Source organism: Lichtheimia ornata, assembly GCF_029851405.1.
Source record: "Lichtheimia ornata isolate CBS 291.66 chromosome Unknown scaffold00008, whole genome shotgun sequence".
In the NCBI taxonomy this organism is placed as follows: Eukaryota; Fungi; Mucoromycota; class Mucoromycetes; order Mucorales; family Lichtheimiaceae; genus Lichtheimia; species Lichtheimia ornata.
The window spans coordinates 526,296-545,534 of record NW_026695328.1 but is presented as its reverse complement, the minus strand read 5'-3'; the positions used below and the strand labels follow the sequence as shown (position 1 = coordinate 545,534).

At 44.1% G+C, this 19,239-nt stretch overlaps 6 protein-coding genes across 6 annotated transcripts in view; 2 read left to right on the top strand and 4 right to left on the bottom strand.

Moving 5' to 3' along the window:
* Nucleotides 1-631: 631 nt before the first annotated feature.
* On the top strand, nucleotides 632-3,258 carry O0I10_002820 (uncharacterized protein; the record flags this gene model as incomplete). Its single annotated transcript, XM_058482898.1, has 9 exons — nucleotides 632-712; nucleotides 787-978; nucleotides 1,043-1,221; nucleotides 1,294-1,460; nucleotides 1,513-1,831; nucleotides 1,895-1,976; nucleotides 2,037-2,173; nucleotides 2,232-2,811; nucleotides 2,872-3,258. 9 exons carry the CDS (start codon nucleotides 632-634, stop codon nucleotides 3,256-3,258), a joined length of 2,124 nt encoding a protein of 707 aa, XP_058346465.1.
* Nucleotides 3,259-4,266: 1,008 nt separating this feature from the next.
* Nucleotides 4,267-4,782, bottom strand: O0I10_002819 (uncharacterized protein; the record flags this gene model as incomplete). Its single annotated transcript, XM_058482897.1, has 2 exons — nucleotides 4,267-4,380; nucleotides 4,531-4,782. 2 exons carry the CDS (start codon nucleotides 4,780-4,782, stop codon nucleotides 4,267-4,269), a joined length of 366 nt encoding a protein of 121 aa, XP_058346464.1.
* A 520-nt stretch (nucleotides 4,783-5,302) lies between these two features.
* Nucleotides 5,303-6,641, bottom strand: O0I10_002818 (ribonuclease HII; the record flags this gene model as incomplete). Its single annotated transcript, XM_058482896.1, has 7 exons — nucleotides 5,303-5,453; nucleotides 5,509-5,629; nucleotides 5,689-5,920; nucleotides 5,991-6,078; nucleotides 6,138-6,264; nucleotides 6,348-6,419; nucleotides 6,485-6,641. 7 exons carry the CDS (start codon nucleotides 6,639-6,641, stop codon nucleotides 5,303-5,305), a joined length of 948 nt encoding a protein of 315 aa, XP_058346463.1.
* A 7,319-nt stretch (nucleotides 6,642-13,960) lies between these two features.
* O0I10_002816 (uncharacterized protein) lies at nucleotides 13,961-14,485 on the bottom strand (the record flags this gene model as incomplete). Its single annotated transcript, XM_058482895.1, has 1 exon — nucleotides 13,961-14,485. The coding sequence occupies one exon, from the start codon at nucleotides 14,483-14,485 to the stop codon at nucleotides 13,961-13,963; it is 525 nt and encodes a 174-aa protein (XP_058346462.1).
* A 2,122-nt stretch (nucleotides 14,486-16,607) lies between these two features.
* Nucleotides 16,608-18,290, bottom strand: O0I10_002815 (uncharacterized protein; the record flags this gene model as incomplete). The annotated part of the gene is made up of 1 exon (XM_058482894.1): nucleotides 16,608-18,290. One exon carries the CDS (start codon nucleotides 18,288-18,290, stop codon nucleotides 16,608-16,610), a length of 1,683 nt encoding a protein of 560 aa, XP_058346461.1.
* A 489-nt stretch (nucleotides 18,291-18,779) lies between these two features.
* Nucleotides 18,780-19,239, top strand: part of O0I10_002814 (60S ribosomal protein L24) — a gene marked incomplete at both ends in the record, with an annotated part of 1,150 nt that continues 690 nt past the window's right edge. The window contains 2 exons of the mRNA XM_058482893.1: nucleotides 18,780-18,804; nucleotides 19,149-19,195. Of these exons, the coding sequence (XP_058346460.1) occupies nucleotides 18,780-18,804; nucleotides 19,149-19,195 (72 nt within the window). The remainder of the gene's footprint in view (nucleotides 18,805-19,148; nucleotides 19,196-19,239) is intronic.

Sequence of the window (19,239 nt, the reverse complement as noted above, 5' to 3'; positions counted from 1 at the left end):
CAAAAGAAAAGACAATAGCCAAAGAGATTAACAACCCAAAATCCATTGAGGGCAATGAGGACCAGTCCTTGGTGGTGACATGTCTCAACTTGTCATTGCATACCCTTTCAGGAACAAGCAATAGCTTTTCCTTGTCATGTCACTACAAGCTATCCATGAAAGTATGAGCATACACTATCGAATCACTTGCCAGTCTCCTCTTTCCTCTGCTGGTCCATCTTCACTTTTTAGCTTTATTTACTAGCCCCATTATTTGTAATTCACACCCTTTTACTAAGCTACTTTTTCTTTTGCATCATGGACGCTTGACGAATACATATAAAGACATGGTGATCGTTTTTTTGGGTACAAAAAGATTCAATGCAAGTGGTGGAAGCGTGTTTAGACATGGGATATGGAATCAGCTAGTATGCTATATACATCTTTTCCTATTACCAATTGCTTTGGACATCTTAATCATAGGCACCTTTATTGGCTTGCTTGCATGCATGATTTCAGTTCCTGAAAATAGACGCGTCACGTGGGACACGCGGTAATCGTGTTGGTGGCGACGGCCATAAAAGTGGGTAGAGATACGGAGTGCTGCGAGCCATGTTCGTTCTTGCCACGGCTATTCCACACGCCCCAGTCAATGAGGATCCTATGCGTTGCAGAGAAGCCAAGTGCATCAAAACAAATTGCCGAGATTCTATCTCAACGCAGTTTTCGTACAGTACGTTCAACGATCGCGATCGTCCATGGATAAAAGAAGCTCATTCATTCATGCATGCCATCGTTGGCATTTAGGAAAGCACCAGCAATCGATATATCAAGAACTATACATTCGACTATACCATCAACAACCGCACCGCCAGCATGGTCGTAACAGCACTCTTGGGCCACTTGACGGGTCTTGACTTTAACAAGGAGCAGTATGGGTGGACCAAATGCGATCCTGATACGCTATTCCATGCGCCAACCTATCGAAATGTATTGCCTGTATGTACCTTTTACATGGCAAAGTGTGGATACACGTTTATCTAACTTGGGGGTCTTCTTTTAGAATCAAGATACAATTGCTGAGAACCTGAAACGCCAGGCTCGAAACGCCGAGGTGCTATTCATTTGGACGGATTGTGATCGTGAAGGCGAAGGCATTGGTGCAGAGGTCAAAAACATATGCACATCTGTCAATCCACGATTAGAAATATGGCGAGCTCGTTTTTCATCATTTCAGGGAGCGTAAGTAGTCATCTCTCTTTTTGGATCAGGGGGTAGTAGTAGTAGTGGCTGATACACACACAACATGTATAGTGCTATTCATCAAGCTGCACGAACACCGGATCGATTGGATATGCGATTAGTGGATGCTGTCAACACACGCGAAGAATTGGATTTGCGAATTGGTGCTGCATTTACTCGACTGCAAACCTTAAAGTTACAGCATTATTTGGCAGATACAAGGCAGATTTTGAGTTATGGTATGTATTTGTTATTGATCCAAAGAAGGAAATGTACTCATGACGTTTATAGGTAGCTGTCAATTCCCTACGCTTGGTTTTGTGGTGGATCGATACATGGCTATACAAAAATTTGTCCCAGAAGACTTTTGGCAAATTGATATGGAGTACACCCATCATGAAAACGCAATCCACGGTGCCGACATGATCATCGATGAAGGCGCTGGTATGAATGTGAACAAGAAAAAGGACGGCGACACGCACGTGGTGAAGTTTAATTGGAAACGCAATCGTTTGTTTGACTATTGGGCGGCCTTTATCCTATATGAAGCTTGCTACCAGAATCCATTGGCAACTGTAACGGCTGTTAGGAAGAAACAAATAACGAAGCGGTAATGTTATGATGGGTTTCCATGGCTATACAATCCACTCATCCAAGGAAATCCTGTTTTTAGTAAACCTCTTCCTTTGACAACCGTTGAACTTCAAAAGACCGCTAATCGGATGCTTCATATACCAAGTGACGTGATCATGACAGTAAGTGTGGATATAAATCATAAGAATTGGGAGCTACCTTTATTGATGATGATCTCTTAGATCGCTGAAAGCTTATACAATCGTGGTCTTATCAGTTATCCGCGTACTGAAACCGATGAGTTCGATGACAAGTTTGATTTTATGAAGCACGTTCAAATGCAAGTGAATGATCGGGATTGGGGTCGCTATGCACAGCTGTAAGTCGGATGAAAGCTCATATACATCGAGGCGTTGATGCTCACTCAATTCTATCAGTATTCGAGATGGTGAATTCGAGAGACCGAGAAAAGGAGGACACAATGACAAGGCGCATCCACCGATTCATCCAACGGGATATGATCAATCATTGTCAGGCAACGACAAACGCGTATACGAGTTTATTGCAAGACGATTTCTTGCATGTTGCTGGAAGGATGCTTTGGGCTTTGAGACGGTTGTGGAAGCACAAATTACGACTGAGGACTTTGATGCACGTGGTTTGATCATTCTTGAAAGGAACTTTCTCGAGGTGTATACGTACGACAAATGGAAAGGGAATTATCTACCCGATTTCGAACAAGGAGACCAGTTTATGCCATCATCATTGTTGCTCAATTCTGGTACCACCAGTGCACCTTCTTTGCTCAAGGAATACGACCTTATTGCTTTGATGGAAAAGAATGAAATCGGCACGGATGCCACGATCGCCGACCATATCAAAAAGATCCAAGATCGCATGTATGCATACAAAGAGAACGAGTATTTCCACCCAACCACGCTTGGTATTGCACTCATTTTGGGATATGACGAGATTGGCTTTGAGACAAGTTTAAGCAAGCCTTTTCTACGACGTGAGGTAAGAAGCAGCAGCAGCAGCTTTTGTGGATTGCACATATTCATTGTTGATTTGATTTAGATGGAGGCAGATCTAAAAAGGATATGTCAAGGAACGATAGAGAAAGCAAACGTGATTCAGCAAAGTCTTGAGAAATATCGATCAATGTATGGACGAACGCTCAACGAACTCAACAAGCTGGTTGCTTCATTAAGGACACATTATCGACCGGATCAAGATTCTCGCAACCATGCAAATTCCAATCAAGGCTCACCGAGTGGCTTCAACAGCAACAATAGTGATACATCATCTTCAACATCAAGACGTGGCCGTGGAAGAGGCCGTGGAAGAGGAAGTAGAAGCTCTGGTAACACGAATCGAGGATCTCGTGGAGGAAGAGGACGAGGATCTAACAGCAACAACCGAAGTCGTGGTCGTGGTCGCGGTGCCAACAACAGCAACCAGTAAATGGATCATATCAGAGCGTTGTCCCAAGTTATCCACGATGGCCTCTTTCCGCCCAACCAACAAGATCCCGATGATGCGGCATCACTTTATTACCTGTATCATGGCAACGGATCAGTAGACTTGTTTTAACCCATCTGCAACTATAATATTTTCACATCATACCCTTAGCATCATTAGCTCATCCACCCCACATTGTATAATAAGACATGTAATAATATATAAAAGCTTTGTGCATACTTGAATCGTCTTGGAGGGATCCAGGGACATATACATGGTTTTTTTGTTGCCTATATAGGAATTACGAGAAGATGCACATGAACAAGTCCAGATTGCTGGCACTCGTTACGCATAATGTAATACACAGTTGTGGATTCCAGCACAGTGCTGACTCTTGCTAAAGACGGTAGGCTGACCCGAGGGAAAATAACACAAATCTTTCTTCTTTGTTGCACCTTTTTACTTGGCTTCCCAGCGCACCCAAATCATGCCATTTCTTGCACTCCTATCATGACGACGACAAAGAACCCGCCTTGTACACACACTCTCCCATCATCCATCTCCAGTCAACATTTGCCTTTTTTGCATCATCCGATTCATCTCCCCCCACAACCCCCCACAACATCCAGCATCAAAAACGGGTAAAGCTTGCTGGATGTTTTGCATAATATGTGCTCTGGTGCAATTTTTAAACGGATAAATGGGTTCCCCAATCATTCGTGAATGAAATCCAAGTAAAGACTTGATAAGTTATTACAGCGGCAATACATCTAAAGGTTGCTCGCCATCATAAAAGGATATATAGATAAATAAAACGGGCAACCACTTTCTGATGATGTGGGCAAGCAAAAAGAAATCTAGACTATAAATATACATACATAGATGGCAAATGATACAGGGATAAGGTGATAGTCCTCTAAATTGTATACGTAGTTGTTGTTGGGGAATGGATGATGCTGTGGTGGTAATAGAAGGAGGAGGAAACGAAACATGGTATAAAAGTGGAGGCTACTAGTGGTGCCGTTGTTGATTGTTCAAGTCGTCCTTGTCACTTGCTGGCATTTGTGCTGCTGTTGATGATGATGGTGATGATGATGGTGATGATGATGCTTCAATAGCACCATCCTATGACATCGGCAAATCCTCTTCTAATGATGGTGGATAACAGCGACTGCATTTCTCGCCATCACTTAGGGCGCGCTGACAATTCGGGCATACGAGTCGACAATTCGAACAATTCCATCCAGCTTTAAGGGGACGTCCACAACCACATACTGCCACGGTTTGTTGACGACGCCAAAGTTTATTGTGTAATCCGAGAATCCGGGTAGCAATTCGACGAGGACGTGATGATGTCGATTGCTGTTGTTGTTGATTCGAATAGGACGACGTTGATGACGATGATGACGATGACGCTTTTTCTACTGCTGGTTCTTTGCCTTTACGTCGTCGACGTCGATGAAATGGATTCTTCATCAAACGCTTGAATTGGCGTTTCAGTTTGGTGATGTTCTTTTTGCCATCCATTAACAAAATGATGAGGGCGACAATTGGATAGGACGTGTACACGAAAAAGAAAAGAGTACAGCGTAGTGCCAATGAAGAAGCGGTGGTGTGATGGGGGAAGGGATAAAAACAAAAACGCAAAAAATGCAACACGTTGTCGGCTTATATAGCTCAATGAAGCAAAAAAAAAAAATAAAGCCTTGTGCCTATTGAGCCTGTGTAAGGTGGCTAGGTTTAAAGCATGATCGATTGCTGTAGTAATGTGAACGTGCTGATACATAGGTATGTGTTGCCAGTGATGTGTGTTGTGTATCTCTTTTCTTGCACAATACAATATAAATGGTTGGTCAATTTTTATTCTTGAATCACCCGCTAAAGGATAACATTATTGTTATGTGGCACGTTGTCATGGGTTGCACAAAGACGAAAACTTATTGACAGATGGCATGAAAAACTGTATATACAAAGTTATAAAGTTTGCTTGTATGACAAGGGGAAAGGAATGGGAAAATGGGGCGAGAATTCCAACATCAAGGTCTTTTCACAAGGTTTGGACGGCTTCTAGGCTGAAGGATTGGTTGATTCTACTACGTTGGTATACAGGCTTTGGTGGTGGCGGTGAGGGCGTGCTTTGCTGGCCACCTCGTTTACGTTTCCTTTTCTGCTTCTCATCTTCATCTTCATCTTCCGACCTGGATACACAAGTCAATTTAGCGTTACACTTGACAAAGGCTTCAAACGACGTACCATTCAACCACGCTAGTCTCATCCATACGGTTAGAGATCGTTTTCCAGCTGAATCGTATCAAACTAGGGAAGCCGAAAAATGGATCTTCATTTTCATCGAGCCACTTGACCGTATTGGGATCTAGTAGTAGCATCATTAAAGTTAGGCTGGGTTCGCTGCATGACATCGATTTTTAATACCTGAAGGATAACCCGATCCAAAGGATTTTGAAACCTTGCCCTCAAGATCTGACTCGGTCCATATCCAGTGCTCCAGGATCTGATCACGTGTTACCTTGGCACAAATACTTGCCGCACTTACTGATGGGTAAAGCGAATCAGCACGAGGTTCAATAGTGAATTGAATGCCGGGGAAATATCGAGATAGTTTGGCCTTGTACGACTGTGACGGACCTACAGGATCAACATAGATCTACGTGCAACAGGGTTGTGTATCTCGTTTGAGTTACTCGCTTTTCTTCCCAAACACGTTCTTTTTTTACCTCGTTCACTTGCACTTGCGAGTTCAATACTTGTCGGATCAAATGCATCGTCGCATCATGTGCCATTTCATTCAAGTTGTAAGGCGGCCTATCAATCAACCATGTTGGCTTGTTTCCTTTTATCCAAAAAGAACCACGTGATCATACCGGCAATACATGTTGCAAGAGATATCGCGAGGGGAAATGACTTGAACTGCCCAACCAACCCAATCCAAATTCCTTTCAATCACTTGAGCGAGGTTGACACGTCGTTCTTCTGTCAGCTTTTTCGAATCTAGATATCATCAAATCATACATCAGCCACCAACATCCTCTCCCATGGACCTTCACCACCACCATCATCATCATCTTGCATACCATCAAACCCAAGCTCTTTGAATTCTTCATGTCGTGATAAGGGATAATAGCATACAGCATACACCATGGGGCCTACATGAATAAGGTACCATGTCAATAAGCTGATAGGATGTACGCGTCAAAGAATGTCAACCTACCCAAACAGGGACCGCGACCAGCTTCGTCAACGCCCAAAACACATGGCTCTTTTGAATCGATCAGCGATTGAGGCACTGGACTTGCGTAAGTATAGCTGTCAGATAAAGGCACCTTCACCGATGGTAAAATGTAGGCTGGCTCGTCTTCAATCGTCATGGCGAGTAACGAAACGGAGAAGGAAAAAGCCTGTTTGTATGGCAGCAAATGGGATTTGAGACGCAAACCGCTTACACAACCAGCAGTCCTGTATCACTACATCGTTTGACAACATTCACGAGCTTCCACGGCCAAAGGTGTTGCTGATCGGTGCCTCCTCCATGTCAGTAAGATCCTTGCAACCTTGATTGTGTACTCCCATTCCTCACTTTTCTTGTTCTTGTGTCCTTGAGAAGCACGTCAGCATTCTTGTCCGAGAGGTGTGGTGAGGTTGGATGCTCGTTTGCTCATCGTGTCAACAGGATCGTTAACACCTGTTCCCTTCAACTTCTTTATTGGTTGCCATGATACCATACACAATGCCTTTCCATAGGTCACCAAGATAGACATAGATTATCGTGATACATGCATTCAACGATAACAATAAACGTATACATTGTAATAAGAACAAATGAGGGATTTGATTTATTAGCATACAAGAGGATGTTATCTCCATTACAGTAAACAAGGGCAAGTGGGTGATCTATTACTATTACTACGTATATGGGAAAGGGGGACTCCTAATACTACTATTATCATTTTCATATTTTGGTCGGCGGTCAGAACTGCTGGTATAACGCAACACTCCAACAGACGACGCCTCATCTTTCCTCATTGCAGAAGGGGAACCGCTTCACGTCTGTTGCGCTAGCGCAACCTTACACCCTGTCAACTGCGAGGTAAAGGAACTCTCATGCCAACCTCACAAGGAGCAAGGCATATACATACTCCACTCCTGCAACAATGACCAGAACACGCTTAGCGGATAACATCAAGTCATGCTACGACCCAAGAGCATCCATGAACACGACCAGCGCAACATGAATACTTTCAGGCGGAGGGGTAACGAAGAAGGGGGAAAAAACCTCGCTTTGTTACACGGCAAAGGCTGAGGAAAAAAACCCCCTGTGCAGGCCACTCCAATCAACTTGTTCTATAACAAACTTACATGAGTACATAGTGCCAAGAGATGAATGAACAATAGAAAACTTACCGGGCAAGAGAAAGGAGGATACTGCGCCTCAGAGGAAAAGGGCTCTGTTTTATAAGAAAAAGAGCGCTCTTTCAAACGCGCAAATTTTTTCAATCCCAGCGTGGTTTTTTTACGTGCTTTTTTCGCGCTTTTTCGTCCAATTTCCTTTTATACTCAGCGCGTTTCGCGTCGCGCGTTTTACAGGCTAATCTCTGCCTAAAGACGCCGTTCTTTCTTGTACATGTGGGCAAGTAGAAGGGGAAGTAAAATTGTGTTGTCAATGACAATCATGCAAACTGACACCTCCTATTGTGGCACGAAGCTATCATGCCGACGCCCATGCGGAGTGACGTGCAGCTAACAACAGCGACGCCATGTACCACTGCACCTTCTATATACGTGCATGTTGATCCATCACTGTTTAACAAACTATGTTGGGTCAAAAGGATACACCACGCCTTCAATACTCAAATGCTAATACAGAGCATTCATATATCTGGATACGCCTATCAAGATGGCATCGACAAAAGAGATTCGACATTCTTGTTAAGCTGCACAAACAAGTCGTCGTTCTGCATCTTTAGCTGCTTCACAATGAACAAAGACATCTTTCATATAGCATCACGATTGAAGCTTAGTAGAAATAAAGACGTCAATATCTCTCAACTTTACGATCAAGTGCGAGGGACTATTATTGGGTACCATTACTATGGGTTTATTGTCTTTGAAAACAAACGCGTCTATTTAAACCTATACAGCCCGCTGAGAAATGCCACTGCCTATCGTCTATCAGCGTACGAACAAGGAAGCTTCAACAAATGTAATGTGACAAAGGAACAAGGTATCTCGATACAATGATGTAGATGATCCAATCTCGTTCTCCACCTTCGAAAATCCTTCCTCCCTTTCATTCCACAAACCAACCAAGTCGATCACATAGAATCAGCGGGTGTCCTTGTATCATTGTATCCCTTGGTTGCCGCCGTCATAAGCATCTTCAATCATGATTGCAAACTAATTGTTGTGCGTGCCTTGATTCCGATATCCCAATATCATCCATGGCAGCAAACCGCCTTTCGTCAAATATCGAAGCTTTCTGATCCATGCCATCCAATCCATCATCATCCTTCCTGCTAGCGACATTTCAGTGTCACCTATCACAGTGCTTGGCTGCATCCATCCATCCATTCATAACCATTGCAAGTCCAACATGTTGATAGAAAGAATCGTTTGCTGACATACTTCCTTTCTCATCCGCTGTTGGCCAACCACTTCCTTAGTCATTGTCTATCGCAGCTCAATCAAGAGAAGAATGCTCGTATGGCGCAGCATAGTTGATAGCTGATACGGCATCATCCATTCGATTCCATATGTATCAAGGCAAGTTGCTACACGTAAACAAAGCTGCTTCTCAATAACGGCTGTCTGCTGTTCACGTAAAAAAGACTGCAAGTAGAGAACGTCGTCTGAGACAAAGACAAGACCTTGTTAACAGCGACTGCTATTACGTTTGATCGGGAAAAGGAGTGTGCAAGAGCGTGTGTTGTAGCAAAGTGACAAGGTTGTGAACTGTTTGAGACAATGAAGTAACGACCTTGCTGTTTGAAACTGCTGGATGAACGCTGTTACGTTTGATTGTCGTCGAGGATTGCACAAGAGAAGGTGAAGTGTCAAGGAACGCGGGTGTTGTAAGGAGGGGTGCACACGCCATGAACGTGCCATTCAGTCGAAGTCGTTGGGATCAAGACAATCGTAGGCTTGACATGATGAGCTGAAGCAGGACAATCGTTTAGAGATGGTGGCAGCAATTTAATGGACGAGCAATTGAGAATGGGAGGAAGAGACAAGAAGTGGGGAGCGGAAGAGCTGGAAATTAGTAGACTTCTTTGTGTTGGATTATGTTTCTTTGTGTGTGCATTGCTCAATCAAATCCCCTCGGATCAAGGAAGTTGAAGGATGGAGATGCTGGGTTGGAGCAGGGGAATCGTTTACATGCATTGGGTTGGGCAACAAAAGTGAATGGGAGGAATGGTCTATCAAGTATCAGTTTACAAATAACTTTGCAAAATGATTTTTTGTGACAATGGATGATGTTTTGTGTTTGAGCGTAACTCACCCAAATCCCCTCGGATCAAGAAAGTTGAAGGATGGGATGATGGGCTGGAGCAGGACAATCGTTCATATGCATTGGGTTGGGCAACAAAGATGATTGGGAGGAATGGGCTATCAAGTGGCAGTTTACAAATAACTTACCAATTTGATTCTTCTGATATTGGATGATGTTTCTGTGTTTGAGCATTTTTCAGTCAAATCTCATCGGATCAAGAAAGTTGAATGATGGGCATGCTGGGCTGGAGCAGGACAATCGTTTGTATGCATTGGATCGGGTAACAAAGGTGAATGGGAGGACTAAGGTTATTAGCTGGCATTTTGAACTGTTCCTAAATAGTGTACAAGAATCATGCATCGCCTGTGCTGAATGACTCAAGTTACGCAAACACGCCCTCTGCATCTTTTGCTCTATTATAGCCATAGTACTTTACATTAAACAAAGACAACTTCTCATATAGCATCACGCTTACAAGCATAAAGGTGCCTGTGTCTCCAAACTTTACAATCAAACGTGGGCTCTTTAATAGATCAACGTGCTCGTCGGGGTCAAAGGAATCTTGTGTCAAAGTATGAAGTTCATCGTGGGCAATCCCAGACTTCGCAATGTCGCCACCAGCCAAACTGGATCCGGCGGTCGACCTCTTCGACGACGACGACCAAAAAATATTTTTTGAGCTGTTTGCGACATTGAACGCGAAACTTTCACACAAGGTGCTGTTGGCCAAGCCGAGCACATTGCTCTATTCAAAACCCCACGTTTCATTGTAAAGTTTGGAGATACAGTCACCTTTATGTTTGTAAGCGTGATGCTATATGAAGAGTGGTCTTTGTTCATTGTCAAGTAGGTGGACCCTGGCAGAGCAAAAGATGCAGAGCGTCGTGTTGTGTAACACAGCTACGTTTGCATGAATGGAAGGGTCAATGTATAATTACTTTATGGATCATCTAGGAACAGGCATGTATTGCTAGCTAACGGCCACTTTTATCCAATCATCATTGTTGCGAGATCTACTGCATGGGAACGATGCCCCTGCTCTAGACATTCATTTCCATGATTAAAGTAGGTTGATTCGAGCTGATTTGACTGAGCTGCGGTCAAAGAGAGATTACATCACTCTGGACATAAAGCACGCTCGATGTAGCTCAACCGATGTAACCTTGTGTGAGCGTAACTCAACCAAATCAGCTCGGATCAACCTACTTTAATCATGGAAATGAATGTCTGGAGCAGGAGCATCGTCCACCTACAATAGAATGCACAAAAGTTGGGAATGCGCAAAAGTGGCTATTAGCTGGCAATGTATGACATAAAAGTGAGGGTTGCGTACCTGTCATGCATCGTCCCTGAGGTCCGGACTTTTTAACCCAGTAACACAAACACGACCCTCTGCATCTTTTGCTCTGCCAGGGTCCACCTACTTCACAATGTTCATTGTAAAGTGACTAAATCCTGATAGAGTCAAAGATGCAGAAGCACTTGTTTGTGTCACAAAGCCTCAAGGGGACGCGACTTGAAGGGTTGATCCTATTGGTGGAGAGTGCATAATGCATCATTTCCCCTATACCCATAGTAATGTCCGGCTATAATATGCCCTGGATAGAATGGTTCGTTCTTATACAAGGTTGAATACGATAGCGTTATGAAATAGGCAAGCATGGTGTGTTCATGTACTGGCGCCGCATTGTATCAAGCTTCTATAAAGAACACTTTGTTGGGAAGCATCACACTCGAATCCTTGCAATACAAGCATTCTGGGACCCTCACTATCTTTCAACTATCGGCTGTGAACTAGGAGGTTTTGGTGAATGTAACAGTGCTGTGACAAAACAAAAGCATCTCGACCCAATGATGTAAATGATCCACCAATCTCTCTTTCAGGTTCCCCCTTTTAATCCAGAAACCCGCCAAGTGATTCACATCTTGCACATATGACCTGATAGTATGATACCCCAAACATTACGTTGAATCCCATTTTCATTCAATGATAACGTCGAAGAATAGCATATGAAGATGACTATCAAGTAAATATGGTAGAGGGGAAGCATTGAGAATTGAGTGAGAAACGGGGTGGTTCACATAGAGACAACAGGGGTCATTGTGTCATTGTATTCATGGTTGCTGCCGTCATAATCATCCTTCATTCATGATTGCAAAATAGCTGCTGCATACATCGAATCGAGTACGCCAACATCATCCGTGGCTGAACAACACCTTTCGTCAAAGATCTAAGCAATTCCATCCAATCCACCATCATCCTCAACCGTATCCATGTGGTCGTTCTTGCGGACGACGCGCCAAGTAACCAAAGCAACATTCCAGGATCTCTCATCACCTGCACTTGATTCCATCCATCCATCATCACCAATATTGCTGCAGACATGCTTCCTTTTCCACCCTCTGTCGGTCTATCTCTTCTTGGTCATTTTCCATTGCAGCTCAACCAGGTGAAGATTGCTTGTATTGCCGTGTACTTGATAGCTGATATGGCACCCCATCCATTGGAATCCGTATTTTCCAAAGCAAGTTGCTGCAAGTAACTTGAGGCAATGTGATAAGACCTTGCTTGGTGGCAGAGGAGGGTGCAAGAGGTGTGTTGTAGTAGAGTGACAAGATTGTGAACGTTGTTTGAGACAATGGAGCGAATAGCAACTGCTGGATTGGATGCTGTTACGTTTGGCTGTGGTAGAGGAATGTGCAAGAGCGTGTGTTGTAGTAGAGTGACAAGGTTGTGAACGTTGTTTGAGACAATGGAGCGAATAGCAACTGCTGGATTGGATGCTGTTACGTTTGGCTGTGGTAGAGGAATGTGCAAGAGAGTGTGTTGTATCAAGAAACGCGTGTGTTGTAGAAGAGTGACAAGAAGGCTGTGTACGCGCCATGGGATTGCCATTCAGTCAAAGACATTCGGATCAAGAGTGTTGTAGGATTGACATGATGGGTTGAAGCAGGACAATCGTTCGTAGGGTGGTAGTTGTATACTTGAATGGGGCAACAATTGAGAATGGGAGGAAGAGGGAGCGAGCTGCTGAGTGCCCTGTTTATGCAAACCATGGCGGTCTTTTGATCGACACCGAAACGTTGGTATTGATGTTGATGTTGCGTGCCCGGAGACTGATATGCATGTATGCACGTTCGAATTGGATGTTTCTGTAAGCAGATAGAAAATAATGTAAGCAAGTGGTTGTAGTCAAATAAAGCGAACTCACCTGTAGTGGGCCTTGAAAGTACGAATGGATACCCCGAATCCACAGTGGCTGCATTGATAGGTTTGTAGTTGAATACAAGCCTGTAGGGGTCCTTTTCTCCTGCCTGCAAAGGTGGCGCCGAACAATTGTAGTCCACTCGGTTCCCATTCGCATCAGATAGACGGGCGGGTGGTGTTGGGTGGGAGGAACTCGATCTCGATGTTTTTGGGTTCATAATTCTTCAGCTTGTGGCCAGAGAAGTTGTCAACCAGAAGCAGGATCTTGCGATTCTCGAAACTCATCGTGTTGTCGTTTACGAAAGATGTCCCTCGTCATCCAGGCCGTGCGGTTGTGATGGTAGTGAGGGAAACCAAGGGAGATGTCTACATATGAGTCAAATGTATATTGAGTTAAACATGATAAGCATGGTGAATACTAGGACCACGATACTTACGACACTCTTTGTTGAAGCATTTTGGGTTGGCAGCATGTCCCATGATAATTGGCTCACGCATATCACTACCATCAGCGTTGACACACACACCAACAGTGAGACGTCTCTTGTCCTTCTTGAAGTCTAAGATTGGTCTGTTGGAAATGGTTGTGGTTGGCGAATTGCGGTAAAAAAAGTGCGGTCTCATCGAGGTTGTATACATCACAAGGACGATAACGAGAAGACGACCTTGTACAGCATCCATATCCACATCACCACGCTCACCATGGATACGATTCAATTGCAAATCGAATCGCTCTTGGAATCGGCATTGCCGCCCGGTAGAGAACTTGATTCGGTCTTCTTCAGGGATTTTGAGGATATCGGCATATCGGGCAGCTGCCACCTTGATCCGATGCCAATCGAGGGGGATGTTGTTTTGCTCGGCTGTTTGTATAAAGAGCATGAGTGCTTCTTCAAGTTCCTATTGCAAAAAGTCATATTAATCACTATCTGAAGAGAGCCATTAATCAGTATTGTGTACTTACAGGATGAGCTGCAGCACGACGACGGAAATTATTTTGGCGTACGTTGCTGTATATTTAATGCAGCAACCCGATCTTCAGAATCTTGATGTGTGACACGACCAGTGGATGTTGATGAGTCGTCTACTTGACGTTGGATAGGAAGTTGTTGCATGAAAATGGAGGAGTCAGGTAACGAAGGCATACCATGGAAGCTCTCAAGGGCCTCGTTGTGTTGTTCAAGCAAGCGTTGGATATCCTTGAGAGCCTCAGCAACGCAACGATCGATATCAACATCCATTTCATTTCCAATGTAATGCCATTGGTAATCGCCACACAAACTTGAAGAGTGCTGTTCCCACAATAAGCCAAGGTGAGAAGGATTGCCGAAAACCAAGACGGTGACAAGAAGTTGAGTTGCGGCTACTGTCTCAGCATTGGGCACATTATTGACAATCTTGGTGATATGCATCGTGATTGTTGCAATCATCCTCAATCCCCCATCATAATCGTTCTCGTCGTGGAAGACGTCCAATTGTTGTATGTGCTCATCAAACGTCGTGCTGTATACCACCATGTGCCCGCAGGTAAACTGTACGGGGCTACCTTGACGGGACGAGCACCTTCCTTGAGTCGTATACGCTTTGGAGGTGGCACCAAAGAAATGTGCAGGCTACGCCGGGCCGGATCTCTTTGAGAAAGTACTCCACGATTCATGCAAGGCCCAGTTCGATCCAAAAACGTCGCTTCCATAGCTGTCCAGGCCCATAGTTGTTCTCATTCGTCCTTTCAAACAAAGAAAGAATTATCCGCCATCATTCCAATCCTCAAAGGATAACCACCAAAATATCACGAGAAGGGCGTGCATTGTGGGGCTGATGGCGTCAAATGGCCATAGGGAGTCGAAGCAAAGGAGAGATGATACCCAAAGTCGCACTATATTCCATAATGACACCATTCATTATTACTTGAACGCCTTTTTCATTGTCGTTGTTCACTGCACTTGCCTTTTTCATGCACAATGATCTATGTTGTTGGGTTACTTGAAGGCGAGAACCATGGTGTAGTGACGTCGAGCCAAAACAAAAGCCAAATGAGCCAACGTCTTTGCGATCTAATGTTGCTGTCTATACGCGCGTCAATGGAACAAGCTCCTCTGCTACATTGGGGCGTCGAATGTACCTGTTGCGCCAAACGCAGAGCGGCATAACAACCAACAAGAAGACCACCCTACAACACTTGCACCCACTTCCTATCTATGAACACAGTTACTATTTTGATACCAAGCGCTTGTCAATGTCAACAAAGTTACTCTCATGATACATGCCTTGACGCATGGCGCGAATGCACGGTGGTGTATGGGTCCAAGGAGACAAAGAGAAGGGGTATTTTTCAAGTCTCGGAGTTGTCCTCAAGATTTTCTACTGCTAAGCTTTACCATGCTCCCACATCATAGTTGACATCACGTACATACATAACAATAAATCGCACCATCATCGTAGCCCACACGCATTGACTAGGACCAGCTTGTTTCAAATCCCATCATTTATCAAGAAAGAAGCGTTCAGGCAACGATAGCACTTCAAGAAGCAGACGTTTCTCATTCCTTCCCTATCCTACATAGCAGTATAAATGATCGCACATTTTTGATCATTGAATAAAGCAATTAGGACTAGTAATAGCTGATATTCAATAAATCTCCTTCTTTAGTCAATCTTCAGCCTTTCACTTTCACCCACTTCCTGTATGCATCAATGACTTGATGGATTTCATTTGTATTGCAGGATTTACATATGAGCACCGGGAAATTACTACTACTACACGCGTTGCTGTTCCTATTATCCAAAATTGAACGCATGCATAATACATAGTGGCAACGTACATACTGTAATCCAATGTCTCTGTTCACATGTGTGGCAAATGTCATACGTATGACCAAGATCATCTGACAATTACTGTGTACGCACCAACACCATGCTATTGGATTCGGGTGCTGTGGTCGGCTTTCCTTGCATATTTGCCGATGACGTGTTTTGGTGTGATTGTTTGCACTACGTACATTTTCAGCATGTGCGATCTTTGGATACCATGGAGGTTATTGTGGTGATCATACCCTTTGTGTAAAAGCCTTTCATCATCAACATGCATCCCTTGATGGTTCATTCTTTGTTACAATCACCTTCATCGATACAATAACAATCAATTATCTTCATTGTCCAATCGGACCGGATGTTACATGTGACCTGGTGATGAGGGTCAGGTGGTTGTCATAAGTGGGGCACGGTCCTTATCTTTGTACAATGCTGGTCTGGAACCGCGTCAACAGAATTGCTGTCTAAAATTCCATTGTCGGATGTAACGTGGACATCACGTACATGTACATACAATCAAGAAACGGGATCATCCGCATGCTTGTGTGTGGGTGCCAAAAAAGGGAATGCGAGCCTGATGCTCAGATCGACAATGTTTATATGTCTTTTCACACGTGAGAAGCGCGTTATTCTTTCTAATCATGCATTGGGGACAATAGAAACAACAATGATCATAAAGAAAAGGTCATAAAATGGCTGTGATATGCGTGGTGGGCTCATCCCATCCCATTGATCTCTTTTATACAATAAATAGCGCATGTGATACATGTCCTCTACACACAACAAGAATCCAGTCCGAATAGCAAAAACTTTATAATTTGTATTATCCTATCCATAATAACGCGATCGACCAGCTGATCGCCTACTATATCTTGATGGAGGTGGGTAATCATTATAATCGTCTTCGTATTGATCCCACATGTATTCATCTTCTGGTGGTGGTGGTGGTGGAGCTCCATAAGTGTTACCGCCACGCCAACGTGGTGCTGAAGAATAACCAAGTGACCCTGATCTTCGTTGTCTTACTGATCTACGATTTGGATTACGACCTAATGAACCAGCCATAGACATTGGAGGAGGTGGTGGAGGACCCATCATGGGAGGATACCTTGGATGAGGTGGTACCATGGGTGGTATACCGGCAGCAGCTGCAGCTGCAGCATTAGGTCGTGGGATCATTGGTGGCGGTGGTGGTGGTACACGAGCAGATGACAATGAACGACGACGTCTTGGTGGATGATGATGATGATGAAAAAGCCTTGGTCTACGATAATCCTCTTCATCCTCCTCATCCTCATCGTCCTCTTCATCTTCAGGCCAACCTTCAATTTCACTCTCATCCTCATCATCTTGTTGTGAATAATAATCATAGCTGGCAGCACTATCTTCGTAATAGTCATCCATATAGCGAGCTCGATTGTTTCCTCTTATACCACCACCGCCACCTGGTCCAACTCGCCAATACGCGTCATCTCGAGGGACACTTTTACTTCTAGCATGATGCTGATGACGTTGGCGACTTGTTGAATTACGAGAATTGGAAGGTGTTGAACGACGTCGACGTGGTGAAAGTAAAGTAGTTGGATCAGAACGAGAATGGGTCATGTTAATGTTGGCAGATTGTTGGGTGCTAGCACCACCTGTTGATTCATCCATGGGATCATCCATCATATCAGGTTGTGGTTGTTGTTGTTGATTACGCATACGAGCAGCTGCAATACGACAATGTTTCCGCATCTCCCTTTCAAGTTGCTCTAACCTATCCACTACCACATGACGTTCACGTTCCATTTCCATCTTTTCCCTTGTAAGCATTTGCACTTGATGGCGTAGCATTTCATTTTGCTGTATAATGGCTTGGTACTCGGCTGAAAACTTGTTGCTGAGTATATTGGCAGCGGTGGCATTAGCATTGTTGTTGCTTGGCATGGCAGCAGCGGATGATGATGAATCATGTTGGTGATGGTGGTGGTGAGGGTTGGCAACACCAGCTTCAAAAGTAACCTTATTTCCTCCAACAGGTTGTTTACCCGCATTGACAACAGATGTTGTGGGAGCAGATGGAGGATGTGATTCTGATACAGTGATGGGCTTTTGTACTTGAGAAGTTGTAGGTGCTGAGGAGGATGATACAACAGGTGGCATTGAAGAAGACGGCTGCTGCTGTTGCTGTTGTTGTGGCTGATGTTGCTGATGATGATCTTGTTGCTGTTGTTGTTGTTGTTGTTGGTGATGGTTATTCATGTTAGCTAATGATGGTTTCTTCTTGACAAGAATGGATGTTGTACGTGTGGCGGTGACAGTTGTAGAAGATGTGGTGGTGGTAGAGCTTGTTTGTTTTTGTTGTTGTTGAACTAATTTCTGGGTGGGAGCCACGGCATGGACAGGTTTTGGCATCAATAACGGCGGCGGTGATTTGGTTGGCCCTTTCACTTGTACGTACCGAGTGGGCTTGGAATCTGGTGTGGATATCCTTTGAGGTGGGTAGCCAATCTCGTCAATGCTCGACATAAGCAAGGAGCGAGAGAAAAAAGAGAGAGGAATAGGAAAGGGAGAGAAAGATGGTAACAAAAGGAAGGAGAGGAAACCCTATCGAGCTTGTTATACCCATCTGATCGCTTTAACGTGACACGCTGCCATTCGGTCTTTTGACATTGGTTGTGACCCACAGCAAGTGTACCCAGGGCGTTATGCAAACAAGTCGGAACGCTTCCCGTACACCGAACCGCTCATTACACTCCTTGTTGGTGTTTGAGCTTATCATGATTCGAAATTATTTATTAACTTTAGAAGTAAAGGCTATCTTTGATTGGTTTTTCAACTCATGTTGTTACACTGACTTTTGTTCTATGGACACACAAAGGTCAAGGGCATCATATAACAAGGTCGAATTGGGATATTGTAAAAAGGTCTACTGCTGCCGGTGCTGCTGCTGCTGCTGCTGCTGCTGTGTGAGCCTGTTATTTGCTTTTGTTTGACACAAACAAGTTCCTGCATAAGATGGCTGCTGCAAGGGATATCAAGGGTGGGTTGTATTGGTTTCATGATTCGCCATCATAGTAGTAGCATCACAAGTTTGATAGCATTCTTCTTTTGTATGGGGGGTGGTTGTTTACTAATGAACAAGCAATGTCTTGTATGTGCGTGTGTGCATGAATGATAATAGTAGGAAGGAAGGACGATTGATTCCCCGCGAGGTGGAGTGGAAGTGGGATGGGTGGGTGGGTTGTGGAGGAGGAGACATCCTAAATTTGGTAGGCGTATCCATCCATAGTGAGTTCCTCCTTTCCATCCATTGACCATGAAGTAATACATCCATCCATCCATCCATTCATCCATTCACCATTCTCATCTAACATCATCTTCCAGACTCGAGATTTGCTCGTTCTCCGGTTACAAGATCTACCCTGCCAAGGGTAAGGTGTTCGTTCGCAGCGACAGCAGGTACGCATTTCTCTAT